Source organism: Numenius arquata, chromosome 14, assembly GCF_964106895.1.
Source record: "Numenius arquata chromosome 14, bNumArq3.hap1.1, whole genome shotgun sequence".
NCBI lineage: Eukaryota > Metazoa > Chordata > Aves > Charadriiformes > Scolopacidae > Numenius > Numenius arquata.
In genome coordinates, this window is record NC_133589.1 from 3130968 (window position 1) to 3151982 (window position 21015).

A 21015-nucleotide genomic window follows, 5' to 3' on the forward strand; every position below is an offset into this window, starting at 1 on the left:
TGTTCACGCATGCAGCCACAGGGGCTGGGCGAGCACCCGGGAGCTCCAGGCCACCAGTAACCCCGTCCCTTCTCTCTCCCAGCTGGGCAACACGCTCACCATCACGGCTCGGCAGGAGATCCTGCTCTCCCCCTCAAAAAAAAAAAGCACAGATCACTCGCTACCAAAAACATCCCACACTTCTGCTGGGCCTCCTGGAATGACTAGGGAAGCCATCCATAGCATGCACACAGAGAATTTCTGGAAAAGGGGAGTAGGCTGTAATGAAAGAAGCCACCTGGTTACAGGTACAGATTAAGTTTCATCGGGTCTCTTCTCTCAAGGCATCAGATCTACCCCTTGGTATCTGCCCGGAGGGTTCTTCCCCTCCCACGCAGAGATCTTCACTCAGTTACACCAGCAGCCTTGGTGAGCTAGGGAAGACTCTGGCTTCTCCTTGGTCCCTAGGTAGAAGGTCCTCCAAAGACACCTCCCCTCCCTAGATGAAGGAAAACCCACCCACCTCATCCACCCCCGCATCAGGTGGGGTGGCCGGAATCAACAAGCCAAGACACTTCTCTCTTCTTCAAAGGGCTCAGCGTGGTATTTCAGTTGCTGCCAGAAGGAAGAGAAGGTGGGACCAGAGGTGAAGCATGGGTTTATCCACACCGGTACCTGTACCGCGCTCTGACGGGTATCCACCCGCTCCTGCCTGCTGTCACCCTGCAGCACCCACAGCTCTCGTGAGCGACGGCCGAGCAGCCCCCCGAGACACAGGTTACTCTCAGAAAGGCCAAACTTTGCACGTATGTTCAGGGAACTGCTATGGAAAATCCTGACTCGGGATCACTTAAAACCCCATGCACCGTGTCCCCCTCAAAGCACTCAAATCCTCGCATCTTGGCTGAGATGACTGTACACGGAAAATTAACACCTATCAAATGGAGAAAACTTAAAAAAGGACAGGAGGGGGAGGGAGCACTCCATCCTTCACATTTGGATACATGGATGCACGCTAAAAATCTTAGCTTGAACCCTTTTATCAGCACATAAAATGAACTCAGTTTAATAATACACACAGGATACAAACACTACAGTTATATTCCCAAGACAGCACAAGAAATTCACAGCCAAGTCTTGATTCGGTTTCCTTTACAATTACAATGCAGTCTTGAACACTGGACACAAGAGTCCAACATGCTATTTACATTTCACATTGTGGAGATGTTTGTGTGCTTGGAAGAGTTCTCAGTTCCAAAAGAAAGTGTCATTCACACATGATGATGCAGTGGAAATAAAACCAAGCCAACCAGACAAGCCAATGACCACATTTGTGCTTCTGAAAAGGTAACATGAAGTGTCTTCACCAATGCAGTCGCCTTCAACTGGACAAGCTGCCTTCTGTTTCGCGGTCAGCAAGGTGTCCAGAGGCCAACCTCATCTCCCCTGAATTCTGGACCCTTTTGCTAGCAACCAGTAACACCAGTAAGGTTGTTCCCGTAAGGTCAGCTGGGACACACCAAGTGATATGGCCTTAGCGTTTTGTCACATTAAAAAACAGAGAGACACAATGGAAGAGAGAGAAGTCTCTACAGCTTTACCTCCTACAGCTTGAAGAGTTTGGACTCCCTCAACCATGAATGCCATCTAGAACAGATGAGTCTTCGCCAGATAGCACCTGCTGTTCACCCGAGAGGGAGGCACAGAGTCTGGGAGATCTTGGCTTTCCGAAGTCCACTCCTCAGACAAAATGTGACCATATGGATGAGGCTGATTATGTCGCAGCCGTAAGAGTAGGCAAAGGCCATCTGTTCTTCAGCAGATCCGTTCAGACCAGCCTGCAGAAATGCCACACTGTTGCTCAAGGTTCCAGTAAAAAAAAAAAAAAGAAAAAAGAAAAAAAAAGAAAAAAAAGCAGTAATAATAATAAACCAAAAGAAACTCATTTGTCTGTGTTTCCTATCCAGCGCTCTGCACAGCATGCAGCAGGGCAGCAGAGTTCCAGGATGCTTTACAAAAGTGCAATATCCATGTCAAGTAAAGGAAGTGCTGGCTGGACAAAGGTACACAGCTCACACTGCAGTCACGTCACGCTGGCCCCCAGAGAGCAAAACGTTGTCTCCGTAACAGTCTTTCCAGTTATATTTTGAAGTCACCGAGCACGTATCTCCGCACCTGTGCCCTGCTGCAAGCCCCAAGCATTGTCAGGAGTTGTTCTTGGGTGTTATGAGTGGCTGTGCCAAACCTTGGAAGGAAGCAGGTCAAGGTGGCTGCTCCATCAGATGCTGCAAACAAAAAGGCATAGGCTCACCCCCCTCCCGTTAGCCCCGCTGGTGCAGACAATACCACTGTGACAACTTAGATCCAACGCAAAGTGCAGCCACACGCACGTTTAGGCTGCCTTCTGTATATCAGAAAAGTCAATATACAGAAGCACTTGTCTTCACACGGTTCCCCACACCCTCCAGCCTCTAAAACACTTGCCTTCAATGAGTGGGACCAGAGATTTTAGGGCAGCTCCCCTAAAATTCATAACGTAAGTAGCAATCCGAGCACATCCTTGCAAGGAGAGATGATGGCAGAACAACTCAGTCTTAGTAAGGATTATATGGCTCTTGCTTCTTTCTTCAAAGCGAGGGGAAGGTCCAGTTCCCCCCAGAGAGCAGTGTGCTTTGGGCCCTGCAAGCTAACCATGCCACGTGCTTGCACACCCGGGTCTCCTGGTAGGCTTTGAGACAGGGTGGAGAACCTGGTGCTCATGAGCCACAGTGTCCCTCCATATCACCTGTGACTACATCTCCCTGCACTTGTTTTGTTTTTTGTTTTTTTTTGATAACAGAGGTATGTTTCAGTGTGAAGCCCCTCAAACGTGTCTGAAAGGGCATACTCGGTCCTGAGCAAGAAAATCCTGCTTCCAGAGATTTATGGTGAAGTGTGAAGTTTTCTCCAAAACCTTCTCGTCCTGTCTGCATGGTGGTGCCTCCTCCCTGTCTCCCTCGCTCCTTTGAACGGTAAGAGCTGGCCTACAGCTTTTCCAGTCTAATTAGTGGTTTCTATCTTAAGAGGAGTCTCAAAGCTTGCTCTTTGACAAGAGCTGGTCCCATTTTACAGCAGATATCATCATCCCAGTTAGCGACCTGCTCGGAGCAGTTCCTACCTCACTGCAAGAAGGCAACTGACTTGAGTAAAGGCAGATTGGTAGATTCTGTGCCCCATTCACCAAGCGTGGGGTAAACAGACATCGAGTCTGAACATCACTGAGGTGAAGACTAACTGCCTCTGCCAATGGCTCAACTCCAGCTCAAGAGACGGTTCCCCACTTCATTTACTCTGCCAGTTATTTAATATAATGCTCAGCAGCTGCACTAAGATGCCCCTGCTCAGAGGTAAAAAGAGAAAAAGGAACATCAGAGCCACCCTACTGAGAGGGCAGTACTCGACAGTACCTCCCAAGAGGCAGTCTCCTCTTCCAGTAGGAAGCTGTCTGTGCCCTTTGGAGCACTGCTCTTCAGTGGAAGGTACAGCACCAATGGAGGATGTTGCCCTCTGCAGGCACCCAGCTGCCCCTTTGCAAGCCTTGTTCTGCCTCATGTCTAGAAAAATGCCTTACATGTGCCTTAATATGGTCAGGTAGTGGTTAGCAACATGCCTTGAAAAACAAAAGGAAATAAAACAGAATAAAATAAAAACCTGTTCTGACAGTCACAATGTTCTCCAGATGTCATTTGGGTTTCTGATTCTGGAACACAGAAGAAGATACACTGACAATCTTGTGAGTTCATTAGGCTCCAAAAACCTCCTTCAATGCCAGCTCAGCAACCCTGTGCTGTAAATCATGATTTAAAAAAAAAAAAAAAAAAAGAAAAAGAAAAAGAAAAAAGTCCAGCAGAGTTCACAGGTCACTCCTGCAGGGAGAGCTTGCGTTTGCTCTAAATCCATTGGTGCTTCCAGTCTCTCTTGCTTTTGCAAGCTGACTGTCCCATAAGATCTAGCATCAGAGAGCTGAAACTCTTTAGTGCAAAAATACCCCCCCATAAAGTCTTACAAGTCTTTTCCTGGAAAAATTTGGCACCAAGTGGGTGGGTGGCTCCTGTGTGATCTGTGTGTCGGCCTCGTAAAGGCAGCACCCAGAATGTCATCTGCAAGTACCCGGGCTCCCCTGACGGAGCAGAGAGGGCAGGTTCAGAGCAATGGACAGGGCAGTTGACTGGTGCTGGGACCCCCCTGCTCCTCCTCGAGAATTCACATGACGCTAGATATAGGGGGAAAGAAAAAAGCATTTTCTTAATGGATTATTTAAAAAAAAAAAAAAAAAGTTAACCAGTGGAATGATTTGCTCTAGAAGAGCTCCAGGCTCCCAAATTAGAGTGGATTAAGTGACACCGTGAGGCAGGGGTTTCCCTCCTCCCTCACACGGGGCACCAGACCAGAGGACTCCCAAAACACTGCATGGACTCAGCATTCCCTCACTGCAGGTTGTCATCGGCACCGAGCCTCTGCTTCTTCAGCATTCCTGACAGACTGTTGATCCCACTGCAGAACTGAAGATCTACCACCATCTTTCACCGAGTCCCTCTGGGCAACGGAGGGGGGGAAAAAAAAAGGGGGCAGAAGGTATTCATCAACTTTTTCCGATAAGCTACTCTGATAGAGCTGACCCGAGGAAGGTGGACCCAGTTTCTTGCCTGGGGCCTCCCAGTTTCTTGCCTGCTCGTGCTTGCTCTCTCTTGCACATCAGGTACAACAAGGTGAAGGCTTAAATTCAGAAGGGGCTTCCGCTCCAATGGGCAGGAACCAGGTTGGAGGGTGGTCTGGACTGGAGAAACAGAAGGAGCTGCACTGGATTTTGGGCAGAACAGCAGGATTGTTCTACGAGGACAGCACAGGGGCACAGCAGTTGGCACATTGTTTAGTCTGACTGCACGTGTGGGTTTTGTTTTTGTTTGTTTTTTTTTTTTTGCTTTTTCATTTTAATGCACACTGCCAGCATCTGGACGAGGTTGGTTGGTGGCGAGGTATTTGGCTCTCATGCTGGAGGTGTACTGGAGGAAGACAAGAGAAAAAAAAAACAAAACAAAACAAAACAAACAGAACAGAAAAGTAAGTCAGAATGACTAATGTAAACACAGATCCACAGATTACGACCACCTCCCAGCATAAACCAGTCTGTATTTACAGCAAGCGTAGCAAGGAGCTGCTGGCTCAGTCTGGCAAGGAAAGTTTCACGAGTCACTGCACAGTCCACTCCAAGTATCATACTGTCAGCCAGCTACAAGGATGCTGGCCAGATCAGGGCAGATGGGCTAATGATTTATCCCAGCTCTCTACAGAGAAGGAAATCCAATAGTCATTGAGTCGAAATACGCCATATTTCACTTGGGAGAAGAGAGGGAAATGGAAACGATGCAGAAAATCCCCTCCTCACACCTTCACCCTCTCTTAGTCATGTTATTGCTTTCAACCGCGCCAGAAGAGGAGGTTGAAAAGAAAATGAGTGTGCTCTACATTTTTCACATTGCATTTTACAGCAACGAGGGCATCAGAAGACTGCGTGCATCAGAGATGGGCAGTTTGAAAGAAAAGTGTGGAAAAATGAGCTTCTGAACAATTTACGTTCAAGAAAGAAGGGAGCCTGTCAGGCTGGAAACAGGTTACCACCAAACAAGATGATATTAGCTAACGGTTATCAGATGGGTAATAATCTACTGCGGCTTGGGATCCAACCTGCGTGCCGTGCAGCAGCAGACAAGACTCCAGCTTGAGAAAAGAAAGTCAGAAAAGATGAGACGTTGTTTTGCTTGAGGGGGGAGTTGTTTTTTTCTTATTTTCTTTCTTATCCTAAGCAAGGTAATCCAAAACAGCTCCCAGAAGCTACTGAGGTAACATACGCCATTCAGCTTTGAATAACGAGCTGAAAAGCATGTAAATAATACCCAGCAGAAAGAACAAAAGACTCTCCCTCTTTATGCCAATGTGTTCAATGCCTTCATCATGACCACATTACTGCTTCTGGGATTCTGCTACCATGATACTAACAACCAAGCAATGAGGACAGACATTTTATTCCTCTTTTTATACCAGCTGGAGCTTGAATAATTCTATAATACTGACATCTTCCTTCCCAAGAGTGCTCTTCAGCATACTGACTTTTTATCACCTTTAAAAGTGAACCACATAAAAAAGCCGGTTAAACTGGCAAAGAGAGAACCGAAAGGCAGTTCCACACCAGGAGGTATGATTTATCTTGCCCACTGGGAAAGAACATTATGAGGCATCTTTAGGCTCTCAAAAGCTCAGCTGTCCAAAGGGGTTTTCAGAGAATTAACAGTATTTTATCAGTTTTCCTTCAAAGGCTGACCCAGGCTGAACCTTTGCACAATAGAAGAGAGAAACTGCTCCTTTGGCAGAGCGGACCCCATCGGCACAAGATGAAGACACCTGTGGCTCATTTGCACACTCATCTTTTAGTGTCTTCCATAATTGGAAAACTTTCAGCTGAACGTGGATCTTAATATAAAACTCTGGCCCAGAAATGGCATCTATATTTAGAAGACAAAGGGTACATCTGTTCTTTCTCTTTTTAAGATGTATTTTTTCGCCAGTGAGAAGGAAAAAAAGGTAGAAAATACCAAGCTGAGCCAGTTTTAGGACTACATTCTATACAGTTTATTAAATGGGATTACTGTTTCAGGAATAAAGTTTAGGGCATTATTAAAATGTATGACACTAACCCAACGGGCTCAGGGAGGATTAGTTGAAGAACTTTCTCACAGAGCAAGTAGGGCAGCAAAATGCTGAAATTACCAGCCAAGTATCATGCTAAGAGGGTCTTAGATGGAAAATTGCATTTGATTGCTCATTTTCCATTGGTATTCTATATGTGATGTGATAGATGATTATGAACAGAGAACTTCCAGGTGTTAAGGTTTTGTAAGAACTATTTAGAAAAAAAATTCTCAGATCATGGAAGGTTATTGTGCATCTTTCTGCACAAGTCATATAGGTTCAACACACAACATGTAACATCAACTTTCTCTAGAGCATTAAAATCAAGAAGGGCCACTTGATGAACTGCACTTCAAGGATGTACAATGTACACCCACCACGGAGGGAGAAGTTGGAAAGTCCTCCACCAAGAAAACACCCCACAGTCGTTTAAGTGTCATTAAAATAATCAGGAACATGAGATTTGGACAGTCAAGCAGAGGGCATTTTACATTCAAACCTACCTGCAATCCACCACAAGGAACAAATCAAGACTCAGAGTAGTCAGAGTTAGGGCTGATGTTCTCTCCTTAACTCAGTATTTTTGTGCCTTTGTACCTTTTCCTGTTATAGTTTGAACCAGTCACTCCTTCTGTTAAAGTGTATTTTTAATGACCATGATAAGTCTGATTGAAACCTGGAAGCAGAGAGCTAACACTTCACTGTGCACCTCTCATCACCAGCACAGCTCTACCAGCGTGCGCTGGATCTTCAGCCACCACATCAGAGCCCACGTACAAATGCTTTGCTCCACAGCCTGTTGTCCCTCATCCAAGTCCTGCAGCGCATCCTCTGCTGGGAAGCAGAGGGAAGATGCTGTGGAACACACAGATCCCAACATCTGGACAGGCCAGCAGATGAACATGTATCAGCAGAAACTTGGCGGTCACATGGATATGAAACCAAACTATAGTATCCACAGTTAAAATAAGTAAGTCTTTAGCTCCTTTAAAAAGTAATTCTAAAGACTTAAAGCCCAAGTCAGAGCTAAGGAGGTCATGGACTCTGAGATAAAGTGCATACAGTGCCTGACACAGCTGTAAGGTATACACTTGCATTTAGTTTCCTTTAAAGAGGAGCTTTCACAGAAGGTTAAAGAACATGCACAATGCACTCATTCTTCCACTACTCTCTCTGGAAGTACCCATGTGCCTACACACCCTCATCTACCCTTTCAAAAACAGCACGGAAGACAAGTTTCAGCCTATACCTTCACCGCACCGCCAGCTACCCTAAAAAGAGTACTTAGAAGACTTCTTTTACTGTTTTTCTGGTGGCTTGTGCTATTCAACACAGTACACCTCTCAGTCACTTACCAGTCAGCTAGGACAAACACAGCCGATTGCACACTAGTTTATTTTTCTATTTCTCCAAAGGGAAAAAAAAAAAAAAAAAAAAAAAAAAGATAAGACTTTCCTTCACATTCAGCCTTGTTGAGGGTATAAACTTTCATAGGTATGGTTTGCCAGCCATGCTAGTTAGGTGCTTAACACATAAAGCCTGTGTACAAAGGAATCATTGGTTGCAAAAAAAAAAGGAAAAAAGTTTAAAAAAAATAATGAGAATAATCAGTTAATTTTAGAGCCCATAAATTCTACCAACTCCTGTGAACTGTGCACACCACAAGCTAACTGAGCTGTGCTAGGAGATCACTTACCATATGAAACCATGACTCTGAGCATAAACCATTTACTATTTGTGGGTAAAAAACCCTGTATGAATCTCTCTTTAGCTACCCTGACTTTGATTTCCTGCCAGAGTAACCAGGTAAACCAATAAAGACCAAAGCTTCTGGATTCAAGTTCTTCGAGGTTGATCCGCCTCTCAAATAGCTAGAGCACAGTAAACACACAGGGTTTGGTATCAGTATGTATGGGAGGTACAAGGTGCAGGGAAACAGCCAGTTCCAGCCAGTGGGTTCTGAATTCAAAGCGACTTCAGTTTTCCAAGTCAAAAGAACAGAGCTTCTGTTTGTTTTGTTTGTTTTTAAAAGTCTAGAAAAGAATGCAATGCCTTTTTCTCAGCCCTGCAGACAGCCACATTAAACTCTGGGTGTGAGCTCAGGTAAACAGAAGACAGTGCAGGCTGAGATCAGGCCATGTTTCAGCCCAGAGGAGACTTCAAGTCCAGAATGAAGACACCAGAATTTCCCCCTCCCATAAGCAATATTTTATTTCGTGGAATAGTCCCATCCGTCGCTACAATACCACCCGCAGGAAGCAAAAAGCAGAAAGCCCCCCAGAAGCTGATGCCCAAGAGCAGTCTTTGCAAGACTTAAGCCTTAAGAAAGTTGTGCCCCTTTCAAGGGTGCTACCACCATGCTCCAAGACAAGTTGGTTTGCGTTCATGCACCATGGCAGAGGGCATCAAGACACCCGATTCAGACAGCACCCTTCCCAGCATGTCACACGGCAGGCAGACAAACGGCAAGATGCAGCAAGAATGCAGACCAAGCAGCGACACGATGGGAAGGAGTCCAACGCAAGGCTGACAAAAGTCCCAACTAGAACGGTAGAAAAGGAGGAGCAGCAGCTTTATGGACACGTATTTCTGGGAACACAAAGTAAGATACGGGTCATCGACTCCATGAGTCAAAAGCAATGGGCCCTCTCTTCCAGCTGGAACCAACCCCTTCCAGTGACTCTGTGGCTGGAGTTCCTTTGAAGGAGCACACTGTCCTTCACACCAGATGAGTATGATGAGTCTAAGAGCAATAATTATACCCTATATTCAACCAAGCTAAAACCTACAAGGCCTAAAGCAGACCATCTACTCTTTCTGTAGGCACATGGCTTTGTCATGGACCACTGCAAAGGAACAAACACTGGCTATCTATCTTGGAGGACATCAGCAGCTACAGCCCATGAGGAATTCAGACAGTGAAATGGTACTAGGAGGGCCCCGCTCACAGAGCCTGTGGGACATGGATGGGATGATTTGGACACACACAGAACAAACAAAACAGTAAAAGGTTTTGAAACAGAATGAAATAGATCTTAGTGCTTGTGTCTGGACCTTCAGGGAAGTTTTTTCTTAAAAAAACTTGCTCCTTTCAGATTTTAAATGCAAGGATAAAAAAAGGAGAAGCTGCACACAGATCTAACAAGCAATGAATTAACTCTTCAGGACAGGCCACCATTGCCAGGTAGGATCTTTCAACAAATTAAAAATCCTACTGAGGAGCTTAAAGCACGTGGCAGAGGGGTATCGGTGGTTTTGAGCACATGCTGTTATGACCAGTCACGACAAACAAAACAGCAGCAGTTCTCAAGGGAAGTCAAAAAGTTGAATTAAGACAACCAGTCCCAACTGAAAAGCTGCTAGGTTGGTTCTCATTACTTCTAGAAATGGGCTTCTTGTGATGGGAGAACTTCTATGTTGCATTTGAAGTGCAAGGTTAGTTCTACATTTGAGCAGCACTCAGCGTTCAAGCTGTTCTCAGGTGTGGACTCTAAGTTGGAGCTGCTGTGAGTTAACCTTTGTGAGACGTGGGCACCTATCACCCTCACAACGTGCACCAGAAGCCTTTGGAAGGTTGATATTGCTCCTTGAGTCTGCACCAGCGCAAAACTGACTTTTAATTTTAACCCTTGGCAGGAGGGAATGGGGTGGGAGGTGCAGAGGGAAGGAATGTGAAGAAATAAAAGGCACTGGCCTGGGATAAACAGTGCAGGGATGAAGGGAGTGGTTGGGAGTGGAGAAGGGATTGAGCAAGAAGGACCTTTTTTCCAGTACCTGTTCCATTTGCGGGCGCTGTTACCAGTATGTCCGTGCACTGTCCGAGGGCTTAAGCTGCCAGCTCATATGGCTGCTACTGTCCATGGCAGCCAAATACAACTGTGATGACGCAAGAAAGAGAGAGAAAAAGAGAGTGCAGCCTCAACGTGCATGAAAAACACAGTGCAAGCAAGTGAAACGCCGTGGTGTGTGTCAGTGACAAGGTGGGCTCTACAACCCTAAGGGAATAGCCCTGTGGCAAGAAGGAGAAAACAGAAGGAATGAGAGAAGGGAAAAAAACAAACAAACAAACAAAAAGCCAGGAAAAGTAACGGACAAACAATGCAGCAGGATCATCACATCTTAGTTTTCACCATTTGGTCACAGAAAGCTAAATGGAACACGTCAGCTCTGTCCACCCACTGGACACAACCTGTTTGGGTGGTTATCCCCACCTCCTCCCTCCCCAGAAGAGGCAGGGACATGTGCATTGGTATTTTCTTTTCATCCCTCTCCTCCCACAGATGATTTGCTACGAAAAGCTGCAAGTTCTTCTGCCTCAGCAGGGTCTCAGCCACCTGCTATGGAGAGCCACAAATACCAAAATCCCAGGAAAGCCCCCTTCTCTGCTGCCTGCCAGTATGAGAGCGGACAGCATTCTTCTTCTTTCCAGTGCCCATCTACTATCAGTCTGATCCTCCAGAAAACACATTCATCCCGTAGCATGCTCCTTGCCTCATCTAGGGAGAAGCCCTCCTTGTCTATATGAGCAACAATGCACTCTTCTCCTCCTCGTCCAGCTCCTGTGCCCATATATAGCCCATACTGATGGCTGCCCAAGTCAAAAAAAATCTCATCTTTATCTACTGTCAGAAACCAGCCTAAGGCACCAGGACTCGGATCCCCCCTTAGGGTATTAACACAAACAGCTACTGAAGAACCAGGGAACCTCTTGCCTAAGGCCCCTGCAGAAAGGAGCGTGCTGTCTCTGAAGCAGAAGAGCTGTAGGGGAAGGGGAAGCAGGACCTTGGTCTACAAACACTGAATGAACAAGAGGGACAGTGCCCTTCGTTCAATGGGAAACGCCAGTGGTAAAGCATTTGCCACACTCTACTGGTGTGTAACATGTCAGCTCTTCTCCTGAGGACCATCTCGTGGCCGAGAGCAGATGCCGCTACCAAAGCTTGTGATCAGAGTACCACCAGGGATCAGGCAAAACTCTTCGTGAAGGCTGAAGGAGGTCTGGCCAAGTACAGAGACAAGGATCAACCCTCCACTTTTCCGCTTTCTCTACAGCAAGATGAACTGGTCATTTTGAAGTGAAAACATGAATGTGATGTCCCCTTTTCCACCACAATTCCTAGTCTTTCATCCCTTTCCTCCCTTTCCCATAAATTTGAACCATGCACCACAGAGTGTATTTTCTTTACCTATACCAAAGACTGGTTGATTATTAAGCATGCTACTACTTATCCTCTGTAGTCACACCACCGAGTTAGTGAGCACTGTGATGGCATGTTCTCCAAGTTGTGGTGTAAGTTAAGGCTTACAGGATCCAGTGAAGGAGGGCAAGATTCATCTAGTTCTTACACATACATGAAGGCAAGCCCACATTTTATCCAGCGCACAGAAATGGCTGTCAGGCCACTCCAAATACCAAAACCTTCCACGAAAGTTTGTTGGTGGTTTTTTTTTTTTTTTCCTCCATAGGAAATTAAATACAAAAAATAGGTTCTAAAGAAAGTAAAACAGTTGTGAAAGAAAGATTTAAAAAAAAAAATCTCAACAAAAAAAATAATACAGGTTTCATCCTACCATCCCTTTAGGGCAGATTAAGGAGAGAGGTTCAGCAATAACTCTGAATTTACTGTTTTAACAAGTTTTGTTTTAAACTTGAGGAATCAATGCCACAGTAGCAAATACATTGCATGCAAGTGAATCATCCTGCTGAAGTCACCCACCAAGATACTCATGCACTTCAGTGGTGGCAGGACTGGGCCCATAGGATTAACAGTGTTAATAGATTGAGTTTGATTCTTTTCATGCGCAATGTCCAAAGTAGCATAGCAGGGTTTTATCCCCCGCAGCTCGTCCATTCAAATTGCTGCCATTTATGGGCCAGATCCTGCGTTTGGCTGCACAATCAGCTCCCTTGAGAGTATACAGGAGTGGCAAACGTGTATTTCCCAAAGTTGCTGAAGCAGAGAGGAGCAGTAAAGAGAGACTTACTGAGGGAGGTGGGGACTCCCGGCCAATGAGCGGGGTATTCTCGCAACGGGGGTTCTGGAAATTTGCATTCTGGCTCCTAGGAAAGGAAGACACACATGGTAACAGGGGGTACGTGTCACACTTCTCCGGGGAAGGTCTCCGATGGTGACATGGGACAGAGCATACGCACCCCCACAACTACCGTATCAGGTCAGTCTCCCTCAAAGCTTTTCTTACAGGCCAGGTGGATCCCCCTTTTTCAGACCGATGGCCCAAAACTAGTATTATTTTCCTCAAATTAAGCACTATCTTTACACTCTTACTCAGAAGGGCCCACACTGAATCATGCCAAGTGATTTAAAAATAGGTTCGTGTGAAAATCTGCCTCCTTGCAGCGTTAGAACTGCCAAGCTGCAGGAACGGAGATAAAATGAGGACAAAGTCTAACAGGAAGAACAAAATGATGTGTCGGCCCCAAAAAGATGGGCCCTGAGGGTAGTCCAAGTGTGATCAGGGCTAGGCACTTCTGGAGAAAGCTCTGAAGATCCCACCTGGACTAGGTAGCTCTGGTCAGAGCTGACCACAAATACTGTGGAAGGAGCCTGCAGGTTTTGTCTTGGCTCTCTGTCTCTCAGGACACTTAAAATCTTCTGGCAAAACTGCTCTGTCTGAAGAATTAAGTCTTCTGGGGATCAGAATCCTTGTGTAATAAGGAGCCCAGACAATACTTTGCTACTTCTTTCCTCTGGACAGATTTCTAAATCCTGCAGGACAAAGCTGTTCGTATGTTGGAGTGTGCTAACACAACAACTCTTTCTGCTGCAGCACATTTAAACTATTCTATTCTCCCGGTAGATGCCAATCAGAAAACACGCCTTTGGACACTTTGGACAAAATCCTTCATCACTTCTACTGCTTGGTTAGAAGTGCCAGCCTCGTGGCACTTAGTGAGGACAGAAATCGGAGTGAAGCAACCCGGACGAGCCGCAATCCAGCCTTCTTGTCGGGATACTCACATGTACTCCGTGACGGGAGCATTGCTGACTGTGTGTGCTGCTGCTGGGATGCTGGTCTCACTGCCATAACTACTCCCACAGCTATAGAGGCTGGGCATGTGCACTCTGTAAAGATTATCGTGTGTTTGTCTACTCCCTTGAGCAGCTGATTCTTCTTCCCCATCATCATCTGAGCTTCTGCAAGAAGGAGAAAAAGTTCCTCCTAGAACCCTACAGTGACCCCACATGTGGGGTTTGCAGGAAACCATGGTAATCCTAGGAACCTCCCCACCATCTTCCACACCTCCACATTTATACCCGTTTGGGATGCCTCAGGGCGGCAGTGTCAAACACAGCCCACACCACTGTGACTCAGACCTCCCACAGACACCATCTGGACTTGTACACTGTGTGATCCCCTGCTGTCTCCCTACGGTCTTCTCTCAGGGCTTGGCAGACAGCACGCTTCTGCAACTGCCCAGTCAGCCAAAGGATGGACACACATCCTGAAATACACAGCGCTTTAAAAAAGGAAAAAGTAAAAGAGAGGCAGTGGGGATGTAGTGCCACACACCCCACAGAAAGCATCCTTCAAAGCTGCAACCTGTGTCTTTCCATTTCTTGTAGCCATGTCCAAAGAATTTTTAAGGATAATTCTCTGTAGACTTCTCTCAACTCTCATTCTGGTTACAAAGGGTCGGCTTCAGCTTCTAACAAAATCTCAGAAGCCTTTACAGAGACTAAGTTGCAATATTTGTGGCTAGAGGCTTTCTCAGCCCATTAATGCCAGGATTTTAAATCCGTTTTAACGCAGAGCAGAGCCAGTTTGCCAGCTGGTTCCTTCCCCCCTTCCCATTATATTCTCTTGTCCCTCCTATGTAATATACACTACTATTTTGTCTCTGTAATTATGGGATGAAGCACCAAGATTTGAAATGTATTTTAGCGACACTCAACAAAGTTAGTAAAAGCTACACAGAACACTTTGCTGCTGAGGGGAGACAAGGCTAAAACATCCCAGACATCACCTGCAGCTTCTGTGCCACAAGGTGGCACTGAAGATTTATTCAGGGACTTGCAGCCTGCACAGTCTCTTAGAGGCAATAAAGTATGACACCTTCCACCTCCCGCAGGGAGGCAGAGGAAGAAATGGTGCTCGGGGGAATGCAAGAGGGAATCCTTCAGTTGACAGCAGCAGCCTGAGCCTGCTGGGGCTGGCAGGGCAGGCAGCAGCCCTCATGGAAGGCAGCACAAGAGATGCCACTGGGTAAATCTTTTCCCTTCAAAAGGGGCAGACTATATTCTCTTCTTGATATCGCCTCTGCAGCTGCGTGTGGAAGAGGTAAGGAAACCAGCCATTTTCTGAAGTGCTATCCTGACGCATTTCCCAAGGCTTTCTCTGTGGGCACTGCAGGCCCGGCGGGCTCCGGCTTCCTGCTATTGTTCAGGATGTTCCATTTGGCTTTGAACCTTGAGCCTGGGCTTAGACAACAAAAGTCACATTTGAGGACCACAGAAGAGAATGTGCTGCTCTGCAAGAGCAGAAAAACTCCAAGCTATTTTAATAGCTGCATGTGGCACAGCAGCCAGGGAATCACAGAATCACTGAATGATATGGGGTTGGAAGGGACCTCTGGAGATCATCTAGTCCAATCCCCCTGCCAAAGCAGGTCCACCCAGAGCAGGTTGCACAGGAATGTGTCCAGGCGGGTTTTGAATGTCTCCAGAGATGGAGAAGTGAAGGTTTGCTCAAGACTTACTGCTCAGCCTGGTTACCATCACAAAAACTACTTCCAAACAACTCTGCTGTTAGATGATTGCCACCAATTTGCAAGTATCTCATCTGCTGTTGCCAACAAGACAGTTCCTGGTTTCTATTAGCTACGCAAGTCAGTCACCCCAGTGTGAGCAAAGCCAAAAAGGCAAGTGTGAACTGCTTCTCATTCCAATTCTCTTCCCCATACTAGAACAAACGCCTCATAGCGATGCAAGAGAATAGGTATTTTACAGAGATGGCACATAGTTTGAGCATTACTTCTCTCTACAGCTATAATCATTCATCTCTGACTTGACTCATAGTCACTCATACAGTGTACTGAATACTCTGCATATTCTGTATTCCAGTGCAATAAGTTTCAGATGTAAATATTAACCACAACCAGAGCAAAAGCCAAGAGTGATTTTTTTTTCTGTTGGACCTGTGCTTATAAAGCCTCATCCCTCACACTCCTGGGATCGTATGGGAAAGAGCTCCATATGCTCACGGGCACAAATCCAATAGCCAGTCTTCACTAGGAAAGAGCTCTACAATGTTACAGGATCTAAACCCTCTCTATACCTCTTTTGCTGCCAAGTGTGTGGGACGCTGCACACAATGGAACTGAACATGAGGGCTGTGACAAAGGAGAAGAGAACCAAGTAGATGAGGCCTTCCACTCCATCATAGCAAAAGCCCGTCAGAGCCTGGACGTAATCCTGGAGAGAGAAATGAACAGTTTCCTGATCACTAGAGAGTTAACATTGAGCTCTAATTCAAAAGCCCTTCCCCCGGACTACGTTCTCTGAAACAACTTAAGAGATTGTAGTCGCTTTTCCAGAGCATATTTCCATTTTAATTTCAGGGACCCCAAATGTTTTTCATAACTGATCTAACCCTTATTTCCCCTCACAAAGCCCAGCTCAGATTTAGACATGGAAATATTTTCAAACCCACACAATAAGACTTTAAGAGAGAAGAAAAAAAAAGAATAAAAAAGCCAAGGCAAGCTCATCTACCCAACTTAAGATACCACATTTTTCATGAAGCCCCTCAGCTCCCTCACTACATCCCATTGCCCAAGAACACAAGCATGGACTATCTGTTTCTCTGCCTTCAGAGACGCAGCCAGGACAACAGTTAGGCCATGCTATACTGCAGCTATAAGGCATTCCGCACCACGGGAAAGGCAAGAAGCTATGTGCTATAGAAAAAAAACACCCTTGAAGGACCCTGAAACCTTATGGCTGCAGCTTGCAGATGTATATAGGCATGTTATCCAGTTTCCTATGTTGATCTTTTAAACAGAAAGCTAACTTGAGCCAAATTCCCATTCTCCTTTCTGCTGAAGTCAATCAGTAAAAGCTGTTGTAAACTGTTTTGGCGCACCAGAGATTCGAAACTCCAAAATAATCAGTACGCTACAGGCTCTACACCCCCTTTGCTCTTTCTTAGCTCAAGCCCAGTTACCAAGTACTCACCAAATGCAGACTCCGACAGTCTACTAAAGCTGTCAGTTGCTGCAAGTTGATCTCTGTTGAATTTAAAACCTCCTGAATCCGAGTAAGATACTCCTGTAAGCAACAAGGCAGTGATTACAGCAAGGAAATGGCTTAGCAGGAGCTGATCTTGGACCTTATACAAGGGTCAGGGAAGCCACAAAGCACAGGGAGAGCAACTTGAGCAGACTTACCTTGGAGGTGGGATGCTCTCTGCTTGCTGACCTCATGAGTTCCATAACATCATCTTGCATTTCCACCAGAGCCTTGTGACTTCCTGACAGCTTCTGCTCAACACAAAACATGCAACGTTTCAGCAATTCAAGCTACACGAACCATCGGTGCTCCTGGGAAAAGACTTAAATCCTACTTCCCAAATATTGAAGCACCATCTGTATGAATGGTACACGTTAAGGATGTCTCAACTGACATGGGTGCAGCTGCAACAGGGTTAAGTTTGACTTTTACCAACCTGGAAGAAGTACAGACAGAAAGAAAAGGGAAAGAGAAGAACCAAAAGAAAAAACCAAACACGTACATACACAAAAACATCTGCGCAGCTGGGGCCGGCTCCAGGAGAGAGGGGAGGGAGACAAAAACACAGTGCACTCAAGTTCTCACCACCGAGCACAGCTAGATTTTTCTATTAAATCAGATGGCTGAGAAAGACTTAATGTTAACACTAGAAGTTGTTTGTATTGGGGTTCAGCCTCCACATCCCATTAAAGCATCCATGGGAATTTCACATGCAATAGCATGTCAGAGTGTACCAGAATGCAACAGATGGCAACGGTGCATCATACCACAGCTTGAAGTGTTCTTACCCCACCCTTTAAAACAGAGGAAGACAAGACTTAAAAAAAATCCTAAATATAAATGGTGAAGCAGCTGGTGTCTGCCAAACGGTGGGTGGTGTGGGTTCATTCTGGCCTCTGATACATACGACAAAGTTTGGGATGGGCCCAGGTGCTGTTCCTCAGCCCCCACACAAAAGAATAATGACTCACATTTATACTTCAGGATACAAACCCTTCAACATCCAAGGGATATAAGAGGCGTATGTGAGAATCACTCCCTCACCCACAGAAGTGGCTGCATTTGGGGAGTGGAGTGTTGCCACAGTTTAACCCAAAAGAACCTGCAAGAAGAAATTCAAAGCAGGAGGTATGTGGTTTCCCACTCTGGCGTTAATTGTGGGTGCTCTGTCTCCAGGTTGATGCTCTTCTAGGAGTGCCAGGTAAACAGAGGTGCCATGAACAAAGCCACGGTCCTCACCACATCACACGTTGGCCCTTCTAAGGTGGAATCCTGGACCCGAAGCTATGCAGGTAGGGATGAAGTTGGAAAAAACTGCTCACTAAACCACAGTGCCACCTCTTGCACAGCTGGAAAGTAGCTACCAAAGCTTTACCAACAGGTGGAGTCCTCCCTAAAGCCAACACCTTGCAACTTGCTGGCATCAAAAGCCTTTAACCAATACCCTGGAGGATGCTGAGAAGGGCTGAAGAGAGTTAGAATGCTTACACTCACCTGCTGGAAAGGGTTGGGATATCCAGCACTGCAGGTCATGTAATAGCGGAGAGTATCTGCCAAGACAAAAGAAGAGAAAGTCATGCTAAATACAGTGTTCCAGCTTTGCAGTATTTTATGACTGCCACAAGGGAGGTGTTAAGTACTGAAAGCAATAAGCAAAATGAAAATGCAATATAAATAAAATTACTTCTCTTCATGTAGGATTACAGTGCATGGATGGCACTAGAGAAAGGGATGTAAGCTGCCTTTGGGGAGAAAAGAAAGGTTTGTTTTCTCGTTTTTATTTCACTTTCGTGAACAGCAAAAGGCAATGGGGCTGCCCCACTTCCATAGTTAGGTGAAACATCCAAAAAGTTTTATTCAAAAGTCAACAGTACCCACAATATGAACATAAGACAAGACCTCAGTCTAGGATAAATCTAACTGCATGCTTAATGTCTGCAACTTTGAAGTGTCAGAATACTCTTCTACAGCCACTGAAAGCAACCCCAGACTGATGCCTGGGGCACATAACAAAGAGACAACTCAACCTTCAGCCAGTTCAGCTCACCATCTGGGTCACTACACAGCCACAAAATATTAGCACAGAGAGGTAGTAGCAGTGATATAAATACAGGCTGCTATCAAACATACCTGTGGGAGCACGCTTTTGGGCCAAAGGAGGTGCATACATACATCCCTGTGCTACTACACAATGCTGAATATACTGCGTACTAAATGTACAAGCTCAAGCATTTAAAAGAAAAAAGGGCAAAAAAAAAAAGACATCTTCACAACTGGGGATTCATCTGTCATGTTCAAGGAGAGACTGGCTTTAGACAGCGCTCTGTAGGAGAACATAAGAAAGTCCTCCTAATTCAAGAAAATCCTAACTTTCAGTAATGTCACTTCCTAAAAATGAAAAGCAAGCAAGGAAATGGACGGAAGACAACAAGTTCTTGTCTTCCTGACATGTATTAGGGATGAACAAGTAAATAGTCTGTTTTACGATGGATGTCACTTGCATGCAATTAGATTTTAATAAGGCGGCTTTAATTACACTTTAACTAAAAAGAGTGCACGTCATTTGTTTTGCATCCTTCTTTTGACTTATGCAAAAAAGACATTTTCAGTATTGAGTCAATACTGCAGGCTTGATCAGGAAAGAAAGCTCTTACCATGTATTAGGGTAACAGCAACATGTTTCCCATTCAAGGGACCTCAGATCGTTGGCTGGTAACATCCCCAAAATTAGTCTTTTTGCTGGTAACATCCCCAAAGCTAGCCTCAGTACTGAGTAGCTCTACCAGCAATCACAGTACAGAGAAGACGCACTGGTAAACTTCCAGGTAAGACTGTTGAAGTGCTCGGCCAGCAGCATCCCTTATTTCCAGCCTTGAAGACACAGATTTATTTCTCCTCATTCGAATGTGTATGAAACCAGCCTGGTGCCTTCATGAGCCCTCCATAACGCTACAACTGCTGGCACGCACAAGTTACAAATATCAGGCTTACTCCTGCCATTCTCAATAATACTATTGTGGGAGGGAGCTCTGAAGGACTTGATCATCCAAATACCTTTAGATTATTTCTCAAACATTTACAGTTCCTCTTCAGATGAACAGGAGAGTTTCAGCTCAGCAAAAGCAAGGGTGACATTTGCTTGGTAAGGATGACAAAAGCCCCAAAACACACATACACTCTGCAATTCCCCCTGCCTAGCATCCTTTTCTCTATTCTTTTTCATCTTTTGCCTGTGACTTTCAGTAACGCACATTCCAGGCTGCAAAGGTAATTCTATAATCAGTCCCAACTCAGAAATCAGTAAAAGGCACAACCACAAGCGAGCGGAGCTGGGAAGGAAGCAGACCTGACTCTATCCTGACTCTGCTGCGCTTCCCATAAATATTGAATGCACCTTTCGGCAAACCGACACGCTGGAGACCGAGCGGTACAACACAGACTGTCAGCTCCTGCACACTGGCAATGCAACCTGACAGCTGTTATTTATAATTCATTAGCCTACTTTGGGGCAGCTTCTGCCAGCTGCTCCATCTCCCCCCCGCCCTCCTCCCAACTCTTTCTCTGGGATGACTTACATCTCCCCAGCCAAGCCTCTAAACAGCAATTAGCAAAATCTGGGTAGATAGGAGGGCAGCAAGGATTGCTTTGCGTGCCTCACTTCGGGCAGACCACACAGACTGTCCACAGCTACCAAGCCAAGGAAAGGGCTGCTCCTCCCAGGCTCATAAATCACACTCGATGGCTACAGCAAAAAAAAAATGGGCTGAAACACACCTGCGCTGAGAGAAGAGCACGGCAGCAGCCATCCACAGCATCACCCCCGGTGACCTAAAGGAGCTGTGATCTTGTCACCTATTTATTTGAAAACCAACAAACCACTACAAGTTTCTTTCAGTCTCCCACAGCGCTACCAAGTTTACATCGCCTTCGTAGGTGCCTTAAGTGGTGTGACATACCGCTAAGAGAGAGCTCCAGAAAGGGCCTTCCGGATCATCCCTGGTGGGCAGATTACAGAGGAGAGTTCCCGATATCATCATAGTTTGCAGCTTGTAAGCCCAGG

The 21015-nt window shown here is 45.8% G+C and overlaps 1 protein-coding gene across 1 annotated transcript in view; it reads right to left on the minus strand.

Annotated features, from left to right (window-relative positions):
• Window positions 1-4949: 4949 nt before the first annotated feature.
• Window positions 4950-21015, minus strand: part of TTYH3 (tweety family member 3) — a 73702-nt gene continuing 57636 nt past the window's right edge. The window contains exons 8-14 of the mRNA XM_074158446.1: window positions 18450-18505; window positions 17114-17206; window positions 16902-16994; window positions 16003-16139; window positions 13686-13862; window positions 12691-12766; window positions 4950-5021 (exon numbers count right to left, since the gene is read on the minus strand). Coding sequence (XP_074014547.1) covers window positions 4950-5021; window positions 12691-12766; window positions 13686-13862; window positions 16003-16139; window positions 16902-16994; window positions 17114-17206; window positions 18450-18505 — 704 coding nt within the window. The remainder of the gene's footprint in view (window positions 5022-12690; window positions 12767-13685; window positions 13863-16002; window positions 16140-16901; window positions 16995-17113; window positions 17207-18449; window positions 18506-21015) is intronic.